The sequence below is a fragment of the Chamaea fasciata genome, unplaced genomic scaffold, assembly GCF_029207755.1.
Source record: "Chamaea fasciata isolate MVZ Bird 193981 ecotype frontalis unplaced genomic scaffold, bChaFas1.0.hap1 SCAF_3, whole genome shotgun sequence".
Classification (NCBI taxonomy): domain Eukaryota; kingdom Metazoa; phylum Chordata; class Aves; order Passeriformes; family Sylviidae; genus Chamaea; species Chamaea fasciata.
This window is the reverse complement of record NW_027094088.1, coordinates 41,932,508-41,948,106: the sequence shown is the minus strand read 5'-3', so window position 1 is coordinate 41,948,106 and position 15,599 is coordinate 41,932,508. Positions and strand designations below refer to the sequence as shown.

The window sequence follows — 15,599 nt, the reverse complement described above, 5'->3', positions numbered from 1 at the left end:
AGTTATATAATCCTGTTTTGTTTGTTAAACTTGTTTGAGAACACTTGACTTGAGCTGGCTTTCTTTCTTAGTCATCTGCATCACGCCCAGAGAAAGAAGCCTTTGAAACACGTTTGCAGGCACACACAACACTCATAAGAGGTGCAATACACGTTACCCTGAACCCACCTGTGATCTCCCATTCATCTCTTTTGTCTGCCACCAGGGGTTGGGGATGAAGTCAGTCACAGGAGTAAGAAATGAGGACAAGGAAACTCCCAACAATTGTACACGGTTTGTTTGCCTAGGCAGTTTTTTTTTCTTCAGCACCACCCCTTCTCCACTCCCTCTGGTCTAATTCCCAAAACAAAACCCCTCCTTTTTATAGTTCCCAAGATTGTCTGGTCAAGTGCCGATGTAATTCCCCTTTCTCAATGAATAATACAAGGCATAACAAAACTCACAGGCTTAGAAGATCACATTAGAACACAATCAAGGTATAAAGTTAGGCATATTTTCCAGACTGCTGTTTTTCCAAGAAAATAACAATTCCTTTCCTCCTTAATGAAATTTAGTAGACGTTTCTTAAACTTCTAGACTTTTAAACAGAAGAAGTAAATCATGCTTATTTCTAGTGGGATAGAAGAAGGTGCTCAAGAATAGAATATTGGGAATACCTGCGTCACAAATGGACAGCATCCCAATTCTTTCAATGAAAACTTACAAGCCTCCTTTATCCTCACTTGCAAAGAAATACCTACTTTTGCCCTTTACAGAAATTCTGATCAAGAAAGTTTAGAATTCATGTTCATTAGTAATAAACAGGTGGTCAAATTTCCCTTTATTGTGCTTTGGTTAAGGAAACCTGCCTTTCCAGAATGCTGCCAAGTCTGTCCAACAAAAATAACTCAAGGAACACCAGCTAGTACTCCCAATATACTTCGATACTTTCAATCTGTTAATAACTTTTGCCAACCACCACCATCAAATGGGTACTTGGAGAGTGTTGTGTTTCTGACATTTACTCACCAAGAGCCTAGCTCCGAATAAGTAATTGGTTTGATTTGTTTCCAAATGATGTTTCCCTGAATCCCATTCTATTATGGTGACATCTGTTCCTTCACGACATGAAATACTTGTGGCATTCTCCAGTTAGTCACACATGGTAGAGCTCTAAGTTTTCTGTGCAAAAGTCAGAGGCTTTGAACAAGAAAATGACAAGTAGTATAGTGTTATTTCCAATGAAGATTGCTTTTTTTTTTCTTTTATTGAATTTTCACCTGCAGTATGTTCAGTTCATGACTGTGATCAAGTTTCTTACTGCTCTTCAGTTCGGCCCCTGAGTAACTATTTCTGTTAGAGTGTGTCTTAATATGAAAAAGCAGTTGTCCTACTTCTTTTTTCCTCTCTAATATTATTGGTCACAGAAAGATTTCTTTTACTGGTGATAAACAGTCAAGTAAGTTTGTTCTATTAAAAAAACCAAAACAAAATCAAACCATTTTGACCATAATTTGCCGTTCAAAATAATTTACGAAGTGGTATCTCTTGGCCTTTTATTTGTATAAATTATACAGCAACTATTGTTTTTTTTAGACAGTGAGATGAGTCTGTATTTAGTACTTCAATCATCGTTCTCAGGGTTGGAAAAGTCTCTGATACTGATGGTAGGCTCTTGTAAGAAGGTGAAATACTGAAAGAGAAAAAAAAATGTTATTTTTTGATGAGTTTTATAATTTACCTGCAAGTTAACACACCAACTTAGACTTCTCTTCACCCCCTTGTCCAACAAATTTGGGACTTGTGTCAAGAGGTCCAGGCTTGGAGCGGTGTGGCTGAAAGCTGCTGGGCAGAGAAGGACCTGTGGGTGCTGGTTGAGAGCAGCTGAACACGAGCCAGCAGTGTGGTCAAGGCAGCCAGTGGCATCCTGGCCTCTGTCAACAATAGTGTGGCCAGCAGGACCAGGGCAGTGATTGTCCCCCTGTGCTTGGCACTGGTGAGGCCACACCTCAAATCCTGTGTCCAGTTTTAGACACCTCTCTGCAAAAATGACACTGAGGTGCTGGGAGTGAGTCCAGAGAAGGGCAATAGAGCTGGTGAAGGGTCTGGAGCACAAGTCTTAATAGAAGCAGCTGAGGGAGGTGGGGTTGTTTACCCTGGGGAAAAGGAGGCTCAGGAGTGACTTTACTGCTCTCTATAACCACCTGAAAGGATGGTGTAGCCAGGAGGGAGCTGGTCTCTTCTCTTAGGTTAACAACGGACAAGACAAGAGGAAATTTGCTCAAGTTTGCCAGGGAAGGTTTAGATTGGATATTAGGAAATATTTCTTCATGGGAAGGGTGAAGACATTGGAATAAGCTGCCCAGGAAAACAGTGGAATCACCATCCCTGGAAGTCATCCAAAGTGTGTGAATGCAGCACTTGGGGACATGGTTTAGTGGCGAACACAGTGGTGCCAAGTTAGTGGTTGGAGTCAATGATCTTACAGTTTTTTCCCAACCATAATGATTCGATGATTCTCAAAATCTGCTGTTCACAAACAGCTCTTGCTTTTCATGACTACTCCATCACCATACAGATTGAAAACAATGTCTACACAGAAGAGCTTTCAAAAGCAGCAGAAGTTAAAGAAAAAAAAAATGTATTGCTTTAAGTCTTCCAGCCTTATTTACCATATCCACTATTATTTGTCTACCACAGACAAATTAGCCACTCAGGATAAATATCTTTATATTATTACATCAAGTCCTTTGGGCTGCAGTTCTTCAGATTTTTTTTTTTTTTCTCTCAGCAAAGTCAACTTTAGCATTTTCTCCACTCGGGCTCATGTCCTCACCTATTATACATCTCTTATTTGACCGAGCAATTTTCTAGGTTCTACTATTTTACAAAATGGTTTTGATTAAAAATACATTGTTTTGGCAAGGTTATTTTTAACATGAATGACTTTCCTGATCTGGTTTGACATGGATTCCCATAAGTTTCAACAGTACAGCTGAGGGAGTCAGAAACACGTGGGTAGCACTGAAATGTCTTAAGCTGACTTGACTCCAAAGAAGGAAGTTTCTCTTTGGTAAAGATATGTCTTTTTAAAAAAAGCAACAAGCCCACAAAACCAAAACCAGCATTAACAGAGGATTAATAAAGAAGATAATTGTGAGAACTACAGAAAAAATTGTGGGAACCATAAATATTTTTTACTTCCAAGACAAGCATATCTCAATATCTGTGCAGACTACTTTTAATAAAAACCAAAACTTGCTACACCTGTAGTTTAGAAATGTCACTCCTTAATGAATACTGAATTTGAATCACTTACAAGAAGAATTGTAGCCTAAGTTTAACAAAGATGTCCTTGAATCTTGCTAGCCTTCTTCATTTAGGAAGGGATTTTATAGTCTACTGAAATTTACCAGGCTCAGAACCCGATAATAAAGTTAAACAACACTAATCAGTATGAGGTGTTTGGCACTAAGAGCAGCTGGAGAGTTACACAGTCTTTAGGAAGTTGGACCAGACCTTTAAGATCCTGTCCAATGCAAGATCAACTGAGAAGTCAAATCAGGGTGTCAGGGCTTTATCCTGCCAAGTCTTGAAAATCTCCAGGGTTAGAGACTGCACAGCCTCTTTGGGCAGTCTGAAGATTATGCCAGGTCTAAACATTGTTTCAACTGATGCACATTGGTTTTTGTCTTCCCACCAAACACTCACAAGTCCTGCAGAGCTGCTCTTAGATCAAAGCATTATCTTCTCCAGGCTGAACAAGCCCAGCTCTCTCCTGTTAAGGCATGTGCTCCAGACCACTGGCCATATTGGTGGCTCTCTACCGAATTTGTTCTGGTTTAGTTTAGTCTTTACTGCAGCTGAATGCAGAATTTTAAGTGTGGTCCAAAGTGCTGAGTACCCCCTAAATCTGGTTTTCCAAACATCATCTTAATCCATCTAGTTGGCCTTTTGTCCAGACCATAATGTGCTATCTTGATATGAGAATACTGTGGGACCCTGCCTGAAGTAAAAATAAACAATATTGATTTTTACCACAGAGAACCATCATTGGGTCACAGAACATTTGGGAAGCTCACGTTGATTGTTTTCTGTGACTTTTTCCTTCATATCAACTGAAATGCTTTCCTAGAGGACTCACTTCATGACTTTCCCAGGGACCAAAATGAGGCTGACCAGCCTACAGTTTCTCTGGGTTTCCTTTTGGCCTTCCTGAAGAGGAACTCAAGATTTCCTTTCCTGCAGTAACCAAGAATGTCCTCTGATGGCCCTATAAGGACCTTGGCCAATTCCCTCAGAACCCTTCAAGCGTCTTGATTCTGACTTGAAGCATTCTAGAACTGATGTTGTGTCTGGCCCAATTTTTAGATTTTGTATGGGGAATAACAACTAGGGGATCAATCAAATGCACTTTATTCATAACAATAATTCCTTGTCAATGTATACAGAATTATAAATTCATATGAAAATCAAAAATTTGAAGCATTGCAAAAAAGTCATGCACCTATACTAAGTAATGTAATTCTCCATACTCAAAATGTCTACCTAGTTTGAAAACACTTATTCTCCAAATCAAAATAGAACTAAAGGATAAGCAAACTACTTTGGATGTATAGTTTGAAGAAACCCGTAGGAATTTTAAAAAAGGGTCAAAATTTCCCCTTGCTTTGTTCACTTGTTGCCAGATTTACTAATGAGCCATAATACAAAAAGACAACTCACTGGATAAAATGAAGAACACATTAATCTAAATAATTTCTTCAGAGGATAATACTCACATAACTGAATGTCTAGACTACTAACTGCTCTGTGAGACTAGAAATATACTACTGTGCGTGTAAATGCAAATCTTGTCTCACCAGTTCCTAAGCAGTGTTAAAAAATAAACTGAATCCTTTACTAAACTCGTAATTTCTAAGTAACATTTCTTAGTATAGGCTTTAATTTTACGTATAGTCTTCCATATTTTATTTCCCCATTCCCCATCTGAACTAAAGGATTTACCTTTTTAGATTCATCCAGCTCCTTGCTATTTTGCTAAAAGCTTCAGACCCTGGTGCTGTCATGGCTTCAAAATCAACTAGCTGAAAATGCAAGAAAACAAAAAAGATATTAAGAAATTAGAGAATTTTTCAGTTCTCAACTTCAGGAAAGGCTTTGAGGGCTTTGCTACCTATGCTCCTGATAAGACAGGAGTAAGCTTACAAACCAGTCTGTGCCCTGACTACTTTATTTGAAGTCAGCATTCAAGCCAGGCACTAAAATTCTCTTGGGGTTTGCACACCCCAACACAACCAATTCTGTAAGCTGCACTGGCCATGGCTACTGAATGACTTGCCAGGCAGCAACAGGACTTTGCTACTGTGCACCTTTGACTTCAGAGCAGCCTGAAAATGCATGTTGTCTAAAGTCTGGGACCAGCTTAGCCCTTCTAACAACTCCAGCAAAAAACAAACTCCAGTTTCATTCAACAATTTCTTCCATGTCATGAAAGCTTTTCTAAAGAACAGGTTTATTCGTATTCAGGCGCTCTGTTTCAGGAAAAACCCTCAAATGTAAAGATGTCCCCAGTATTCCTCCAAGTCAGAAATCCTGCTTAGTAGTAATCCTGAAACTCTGCTTGCCTGCATAAAATCAGTCAGCAAAATACTTCTCTATCAAGTCCTAAGAAAATACTTAAGAAACCCCACAGAAGTGTTTTACCTTAGCTTGAATTCCCACAGAATGGGGAAGATAACAGCTTAATGGTGTACTGAAAAGAAGCTTTCTTGCTGCTAAGCAAATGCTGTATGCTCTTAAAAGCTACTAGAGCTCATTGTACTCAAAGGAGCACATTGTTTTCAGGCCTTTCTAGAACAAAAGAGAAAATCACCCTTTCTTCAGTTATCCATGTGGGGTATTTTCTTCAACAACTTGGATTCTCACTGGAATTTTACTGATTCTTTTGACAATACATTAAAGAGACAGAGGTGTTCTCACTCCTTTCATGTTGAAAAGGTAATACAGCTAACAATCCCCAACTGTCCAAGAAAAGGAAATCCTTTATCAACCAAGGTGGTATAATACTCAAATACTCTATTGAGCAAGGAGGTATAATACTCAAATGTAGTCACTTAAAAACTAGGACTTAGTTTAACTTCAGCAGAATAGAGGGGAAGAAGAAATCAAAAGAAGTTGCAAATCCATTTCTACTAACCAAGCCCTAAAAGCTCTACAATACACTGAGAGTACAGACAGAAAATTTCTGCTGTGCACCAGAAGAGTCATTAATTCTGCCCCAGTGTTCTCAGAACCCTTCTCAAAGCAAGCTCAAAAAAGCAGCTCAGCACACTGGAAATGCTTCAGTAACAGATTTGTAATTCCTGTGGGACCAAACTGCTACAATTTGACTAATCCAAATTATTGCACATACCATCTCCAAATCCACCAGCTGTCAGAATAGCAATGGAATTTTCAACACTCTCTCAGGCTGCAAGACATCATAGCATGCAGCTGACCCATCTCCAGCAAATAAGCATGGAATTTCTGCTCAATCTTACAGCTCTTTCCCCACATTTACAAGTATTACTTCCTCCATCAAGACTGAGCTATTGTACTTTGATATTTTGATACTTGCCTTTCCTTTAGGGATTTTTCCTGATACTTCTTTTCCACTTGCCATTAGTGCTCCCATGATCACTGAATAAGCTATCACACTAAAAGAATAAAATTAAAAGCAGTAAGTCTTTCCATATAGCTATTTTAGACTACAAAAGAAATGGAACATAGTATTGTTTCATTGAAGGCTAGTAAATATTACTGTGCTAGTTATTTTAGAAGAAAAAAAACAAGCACAAAACACTGAAAAAGTGGAATCACTGTAACTATCCAACATCACTAGAATGAAGTTACGAACCTATGGAATTTTACTACTGTTTCTACATTAGTCAGAACCATATTTTCAGAGTTTGGAATTCTGAAGACTTCATAGTGACTTCATGCTGAAAACAAAGCAGACTCCTGTTCCCAAGAAGATCATCTGTAGCCAAAATGAGTTTATGAACTCTACTGCAATAGAGCTAGAGGCACTGTAAAACTGTTCAGTTACTTAATTTTTAACTTTTTTTTTTTTAACTGCGAATCTCAGACAGAATTTCTCTTAATTTTTACATTCTATAAGATAAATGCAAAATCTGATTATAAAACCCCAAAATCTCAGGGGGGTTTTTTTCATACTGAACTGTATCTAGGAGTATGATTAAAGATGTTAAGTGTCTAAGTGCTTGGTGGAATAGAGATTCAGAATAGTCTTAGATGTAAGCAGGTTTGCATTAAACTAGAATTCCAGTTGAAGAGTTCTGCAACATATGGAACTTTATCCTACAGTTTCATTTGGTGACCCTAACAGTTGCAAGAATTTACTAAAGTAATATTTTAGTGTATTTCATTAAAATAAGTTGTGCCAAAGTATATTTCATCCTAAATACACATTTCAGAAAAACTTCCAAAGTGAAATTACAGTAGTGTATGACAATATGGATTAGAAAACCAAGCATTACAATTTAAAAATTACACTTCTCAATGTGTGAGCTGATGTCTATAAATACAGATTACTCATCATTTTAAATATACAAGCAGCTATGAATAGCTACCATTAGCAATTACAAACTAGCTTTTAAAACAGTACCATGTCAGTTCCCATTGTTACAGCAACACAAAAGGAGGCTGTGCAAGGCACACAGCTCTGTTAAAAAATCATATTAATACTAAAAAATACATTAAGATACAGCAAGACATGGACGTTGCACAGCAGGCATTCAAGGTAAGAGACATGATGAATACCAACACTAACCTAGATCCTCTTGAAAGTGGCATTAAATTATAGAAGTAATAAACTAGTGACAGGATCAAGTTGCAAACAGCATCTACCTCCTAAGAGAGAAAAAAAAAAGTGTGCATTAAAGATAATTTAATAGCCAGGTAATACCTTATAAAGGTACACATTGAAAAGTCTTACATTACCACAATTATTTTTTAAGAGCCATTTCAAATGTGAAAATGTCAAACTGTGAAGTTGAAGTCTGATTAACAGACTTCTGAGAAACTACTTTGTCTATTGCTTTGTTGTATCTTTAACATTTATGTGAAACAGTTTATCTACACACCTATTAAAGGATGAAAAAGCACAAGCTCAAATGTAGTCAGATTGTCCTAGCACATCAAACCAACACAAACACAATTCTAGTGCTTCTCATGAATTCATGTTACTCATCTTATATGTAACCACCATGAACCAAATCCTGATTATAAAAGTACTTACAGGGATGATAACAAAGGTGAACTCAGGCCCATGAGAAAAATAAGAACACACAGTGACTTTGAGACCTTGCCTGGACAGTCTCTAGTACTGCAGGCAAAGCACAGCAAAATTTAAAGTAACAGATAGAATTACAGCAACTTCTTATGGTGTTTGTCATAATTGGGCTTAAGTAACTTTATTACCTAAAAACTCTGTCAAAAAGTATTAGGACAGGGACAATTAAACAGAAACTATAAAAACATAAAAGGCTTTCTCAAGGAATTAATAATTCCTTGAACAGCCTTACCCCCAGCTCTGCAGACAGAATTAGAATTTTTCCTTTAGCTGTTAGATCCTTATATAGTGCATCTATTTCTGCATGATACAGCTGTGTTCTCTCTTCTGTCGTCTGAGTTTCTACTGAAAATAGTATGTTCCCCACTCTGTTAAGCAGATGAAAAAGAAAAGGAGGTAAGACATTTTTTGAACAGAACTTGATGCATATCCAGGGTAATCAAATCTACTACAAATCTACTACAGTTACACATCACCTTTTTCCTATTATCTTCCTTAAGCAGGAGATTATAGGCACTACTTCCCATTTAATTAAAAAACCCCCAAAATACTGAGTTAAAAATGTTACATGACATTCTAAGTTTGAAAGAATATATAAAGACTGCCCCCTAATCACAGATGAAGTATTTCCATTGAAGAATACTTGACAAGCATTAGTGTTTCACTTAAATTGTGGGTAAAAAATAAGAAATATGAAATTTTAAAATATCTTTACAGACTTAGGATCTTTGTACAGAAGGTAGTGTAGCTTTCTTCGTTTCTACACTACCAAAACAAGATTGTTTTGTTATAAAGCAGTTACAAACTATGGATCAAAACAGACTGAATGATATTGAACAAAGATTGTCCAGAACAAAGTTAGGCTATTTATTGACTCCAAAATGTTTTCCTCAAAATACTGAGGCTATATATTTAATGCCCTTTCACCATATATAAACCTGTAATTCAGAATGTGAAATAAAAAACCAAGAGACACATTAACATTTTACAGGGAAGTTTGGATTCCATGCCACTCACTGAAAGCACACAAATTCTGGGAAAAAATCCCAGTGCACAGAATTTTAACTTTAATTTTAAAGTTTTTATTTAATAGTACGACAGCACTTCTGAGCTTCAGACTTGCTCATTTTTTGAAAGAAAGACAAGAAATCAGAATGCAAAAAGTGAGACATTTACTATCTCACCCAGAGAGTGACTCAAAGCCTCCTGATTGTATTCTCATACATTCAGGTACTACTTAAATTTTCACTTGCAGATAGAAAGAAGGTCTGCAAACATCTCAAACATAAAAAAGGCCAAAATCTCAAATAGAAGAGAATGTCTTCTATTCTTAGATCACAGAAATTTCCATTCCATTCAGGGCTTCTCAGTCAACACAAAAGACAAGGTCTCACAAGAAGAAATGTATTTTGATATGAATAAAGACTAAGGTATTTGATATTTTTCCCCTTTAGGCATTTTAAAGTCTAAGCTGCAAAACAAGGTCTCTTTTCACTTTTGTGCTATATGTTAGAGAATCAACTCAGTTCCATCAGTGTTATCCATATTCCCTTTTTGTTGAAAACACAACAGGAATCAAGTCCTCAAATGAATAAACTTCAGCTATTTACAAAAATGCCACTAGCGAAAAACAAAACCCACTTTATGTGAGCTGAAATGGCATTTCAGACAATTAGTTGCTAATAGTTCATCATTAATGTACCCTGAAAACAGTATGTATGTAATGTATTATAAAACATACATTAACGAGCCCTGAAAACAGTGAACATACTTATCTCCTGTTATTGTAATTGTGAATCCATCATATTCTTTCCCTTGATCCTTCAGGCTGGGGACTTTTGTGTTCACAGTGAACCCATCTCTGGTTTTACTGTTAAACTGCTTTCAAAAGAAAAAAAAAAGTAATATTAGAGGAAGCAGAGACAGAGACTGCCTGCCTATTGCTTTGAAGCACGCAAAACACACAGAGTAGAATTGAACGTGGACAATCTTAGGGAACAGAACAAAGTTACTGTTAGTGCCGCTATTTCATTCATCCTTCATTTCCTTCTGAATGGAAACCATAAATACTGAATGAGGCATAGTGGCATTCAACTTTATAACTAAATAGCAAATAAAATGAGCTGTTTATGAAAAGCAACTGTACAAAGCTGTTCAAGTTGTACAGATTCCTCCGCAAGGTGTACATTGATGGTAACCTTTTGGTGCAATGATGTAAATGGAAAAGCAGGAATTTGAGACCACATTTTATGTTTACACTAAGAAGTGGCTGTATTAGTCCAAGTGTGAATTCCAGAATACAACTCAAAGCAACAGTTTTTTAACTGTGAACCAGTTTCAACTGATGTTTATCCTCATCGAAAGAAAATCTCTAGGTTTAAGAATTTTACAAAGCTGTACTATTTAAGAGTAACACTGTAGCCAGAGACTCTAAACCAGGCAGAACTGCATTTAAGCCAAAAGCCCAGCTTTCCACATACAGCATTTGCCAGCTACCCAAATAACTCAATTACATCATTATAGAAAGACATTTATTTTATATAGGCACTAATAATGACTAGTATGCACTAATGTTTACTCAGGCAGTTATTTGTACTAATCCCAAACCTGTGATCCAGAGTGTTTTGTTTCAAGAGAATCTGCATTTATTTTAAAGGAACAAAAAGCCACTAGTGAGACAGCATTCCACATTGATAAGTCTGGAATGGGATGCAGGAGACTCAAACCAGACCAAAATGTACTGGTAAGGAAACTGAAAAGAATATTTGCTGCCAGTTGAGACATTTACTTTGAAATAATAATGTACAGCCCACTATGTTTATATATTTTTATTATTCTCTTGGAGTGACCTGTATTTTAACTCTACTAGTAGCATTTTTTCTCGCCTACAATTTGAAAGTAACCACATTAGATCCTCTACAGGGGCCTACTTGCACATTTGTGTGCCAGTAGAGAACACTTAGTTGTCCATCTACCCAAATACCTACGACCTCTTTAGCAAAAGCTTTTGTTTAGGTTCAGTTCGTATCCACTTGGCTTCATCCTTCAAAGCCAAGAACAAGACAGTAATATCAAAAGAACACCTGAAATTAGGGTGTCTTCAAACATATATTCACAGTATATTATAGAAACCGATAGAAAAATGTAGTGCTTAAGCCACGTAGCTCCTGCAAAGATAACTGTAGTGCATGAGTGAGCACCAGTACCAAGAACACATCCAAACCCGGGCAGCCTGTCCAGAGTAGCAGCAAGGCAGCTTCAGAGATCTCTGCTCTATGGCAACCCAGATGCTTTGCTTGGATACAAAATTCCAATGTGGACACACAAGATAAGAAAGTAAAGAATTTGTCTCTATTTAGCATAACTGTTTCTTCCCAAGTTTCATTCTGCTCTGATTAAAATCCTCTACAATCCTTTAAAAAGACATACTTTGTAACTCATTTCTGCAACCCCCAAATACTTCCACACTGCTCCCCCCAGATTAACTTGGGGGAATGGGGGGAAAAGGGAACAACTTTTACTTAAACCCAGCTCAAGCCTTACTACTCAAACTGAGATGAGAGTATAAATCATTTTGCAGGTCATATATCCAAAGCCTTTCAACAAAGACCACCAACAGCAGGAAGAAAACCTGCAAGTTTCCCACTCCTTTTTTGCCAAGTCTTCCTAAGCTCCGAAATGTTATCCAAGATTTCATTTTAGCTATCAGTCACAAAGGGCAACTATTCTCCCACCCTCCTGTGCCAGTCCCACCACATACTGAGCTGCAACAGTGAACCTAAAAGTAAAAAAAGCTTCCATATTCCTAATCTTTCAGGAATATGAATCAATTTTTCCCTTTCCTATTGTACAGGCACAGAATGAACCCACTATGGCAGATCCGGCCACAAACCCTCTCAGCTGAGAAGGCTGGCTTCAGAGAATTACATTTAACATTTTGGTTTCCCATAATTTTGTTACCAGTTCACAGTTAGGCCAGGGATTTCAAATATACATCACCCGTTTGCACATATCAAATGGAAGGCCCAACGCTATACATACAGATTTGGAGTAACCTGAGCTACTATTTCCAGTCACTCATTTTAAGTTTATATACTATGGTTTTTTTTGATGAACTGAATATCTCCCAGAACCCATTTTAAGATCTTTACCATATATTAAAGTTTTTCTGTAATTTACCTTCATTATGGGAAGGAGATCTTCTACTTTATGTACCTTTTCCAAAGCTTCTCGAACCTCTAGCAGTCCTTTTGGATTATTAGCACTGGAAAAAAATTAAATACGAAATACAACAGTCGAACACATGTAGCATTTCTGGAAATTCACATACCTTTAACCTAATCAGCCATAGTAAAGTAAGCTATTGAAAGTTAATTATTTATTTTCTGAAAATTAGTTCCTTTATACTTGCTCTCCTCGTCCACATGTTCTCTTATTTCAAAAAGCAATTTTCTCCTATATCAGCTCAGCTTATGTTTTTCAGCTTCAAACCTCAATTTCAGTAATCAGATTTATCTTCCTCTACTCAATTACTCTGACCCTTGCTACTGGCCACTCTAAAGCATCAGTGTTTGCATGAGTGTGTGTGGGCAGGGGGTTCAAAGTAAGGAAAGATCGAACTAGAAGAGAGTTAAAATTAGAAATATTCTTCACAAAATATACACATCTGTGTAGCCTCAAACGCAAGTAAATACTTCAGATGCAGGCCCAGTTGGATCATGAAGACACCTGCTGAATTACTGCTCTAATAATTATTAATTACACTATACCAGATTTTAAGAACAGAATTATTTTAGAAATCACACAAGTTGGTCTGGTTTAAGGTCAAATGCTCCTGGGCTTACTCTGAACAAACTTCCTAGCAACAGAGGACAGACTGCCAGTTACTAAAGAACTTACATATTTTCAGTAACTATCATAAATTTCTAAAACTTGAAGATTTTCAACTATTATGAGGAATTGTTGCACTTTCATTTTTTGATATTTAAGTAGCATAATGAGATTGAAAAACAGAATTCAGTATTTAAGAAAAGTTACCAGGTCAAAGGAAAATTAGAGGGTTTAAAGCTAAAAGTGGATTTTAGTTTTTTATAATGACAGAATACTGAGCCACAATATTCAGTACAAATGCCAACATCAATTTTCATATTACCTTTAGTCATATTATTTCATTCAAGAGTCTACAACTCTTCAGTTCCTTCAGCATCTACAACCCATCTATGTAATAGATAATGAAGATTCTCTGCTCATTTAAAACTACTTGTCAAATACCTGTTTCAATGAAAATTGCCTCCCGTATCTTTTCTCTTTCTTTCCTCACTTCTTAATAAATTAATCTCACCACTCAGAGTAACTGTACTTGATTCTACCAGGAGGAAACTCAACATCTTTAATAAATCATATGCTTAGAAAGAATGGAGATCCAATCATGACAGAACCATAGCTACAAATTCTAAACAGTTATTAGTTTCTAAGTACACTGTAATTCACAGAGAGTTTTTTTCCTGTTAGTTTAAGTTTCTTTATATGGCAATGAATACAGTTTTCCATTTCCAATTGGAATTAAAACAATTACATATAATGAGGAAACCAGAACTTACTAAACTAAGAAAAAAATCTTTCAGAGTTTGTGAAATGAATATTATGTAAATTTCAGATCACTATTACCAGGCGAACAAAGCAAGGGATGGAGGAAAAGTTGTAATTTACCCATGATAAACAAGGATCCTGTCTTTGATAAAATGAAGAATTTTCTCAAAGTATTCCAGGTACCGCATGTTAATGACCTGTCCCCTACAAAGAAAAGAAAGGGTTTTTTTGAAGTCTTGTTTTGCAACCCAACATTTCAGGACACAAATATTACTCATTAATATATAAGACAATTTTATTCACAGTTGCTCTATAAATTAAAGGAATGAACCACTTATGGTTAATCTATGTGAATTGCCAGTGCCCCATTTTAAATATAGACTACACAGTAAACTTGCTCAAACTCATGTATCATTAGAATTGTTGTTATCTGATAAACTACTTTCCATGCATATTTCCCCAATTTTAGTGTGCCTAATGCCAGCAAATCTTATCTATATGGTAATTATCAATTTGTACAAGATTTCATCTTCCCTAGACTCATAGATACAACACAACTAGAAGAGAATTCTCAATTTGCACATCTAGAGAACCAACACTCTCCAATTTACATATCTGGCAGTACACAAGTTGATCTGCTCTGACTGTCCATATATATTTTTCTTTATTCACCTAGGTCCCTCTATATTGAAGCAATTTTGCTTGTAATCCCAACAGCTACAAGTAGTAACTGAAAAACAAAAACATTTAAAAGGTGTTGCTTTTTCCCTTGGACTACTAAGTAAAAAAAATCAATATTAAAATGTGCTAGGATATTAAAAACCTGCTAGGATTTTAATCACTCAGAGGAGAAATTACATACCGTTACTGCATTTGTAGGAGTCCTTCTTCTTCTCCCAGTCTACAAAACAAGATTTTATAAAGCAAGCGTTATCGCTCTCTGAGGAAGCAAAACCACTGTCAATCACAGGAAGCTGTGTACACCTAGCTTTTCCTTTCCACTTTAAGGGATTTCTAGCAGCTCAAGTCCCTGTCTAATGTCTAACTTGACAGTCTCTCACCTTAGGAGGCCTAGTCTCAGAAAACCAGCAGAATCAGTCCTCAAAAGCTGAACAGAATCAGAACACATACACATATCTGCACACAGGAAAGGAAGGCAGGGAAAGCAGAAGGATGAAGACAAATCTAATATACATAATTTGCCCATGTTGTACGTCCCATCATTTTCCATCTGTATTAAAAAATATCTGTACAACAGGCAGTAGCATGTCAGTATAAGGAAGTGGATTCTCCTTCAGTGTCATCTTGGAAAATACATCCAGAGCTCGCCTATCATTCTAAAAGGCCATCTAGAAGCTGTCGTACCAAGAAAGACTATTGGTGGGCGGTCAAAAGCGATTTGTGTTTATTCCCACTCTTTCTTCTTGTTTAGTAAACACTACCACCAAGAATTCAAAAGCAGCAGTGTTTCAGAGTGTCTTTTTTTTTTCTTAAGAACATTAAGCATATCATTAATGTTTAGCTGATCACAGATCCTTGCTTTGTCTATGAAAACAACTAAAGCTTTCCAAAACATTTTCTATACTTTAAATCAAGCTTACTAGCTTTGATCATTTAAACCAAGGAGATAAGCCAAATTCACCCTTGTCGACAGACCAACAGAGACAGCTGACAC

General features: G+C 36.7%; 1 protein-coding gene across 1 annotated transcript in view; it reads right to left on the bottom strand.

Annotated features, from left to right (window-relative positions):
- Positions 1-793: 793 nt before the first annotated feature.
- The window catches only part of TTC13 (tetratricopeptide repeat domain 13), a 39,329-nt gene continuing 24,523 nt past the window's right edge, over positions 794-15,599 (bottom strand). Inside the window, exons 16-23 of the mRNA XM_066178744.1 lie at positions 14,045-14,128; positions 12,515-12,599; positions 10,107-10,216; positions 8,568-8,703; positions 7,814-7,893; positions 6,599-6,677; positions 4,987-5,066; positions 794-1,672 (exon numbers count right to left, since the gene is read on the bottom strand). Coding sequence (XP_066034841.1) covers positions 1,549-1,672; positions 4,987-5,066; positions 6,599-6,677; positions 7,814-7,893; positions 8,568-8,703; positions 10,107-10,216; positions 12,515-12,599; positions 14,045-14,128 — 778 coding nt within the window. The 3' untranslated portion in view covers positions 794-1,548. The remainder of the gene's footprint in view (positions 1,673-4,986; positions 5,067-6,598; positions 6,678-7,813; positions 7,894-8,567; positions 8,704-10,106; positions 10,217-12,514; positions 12,600-14,044; positions 14,129-15,599) is intronic.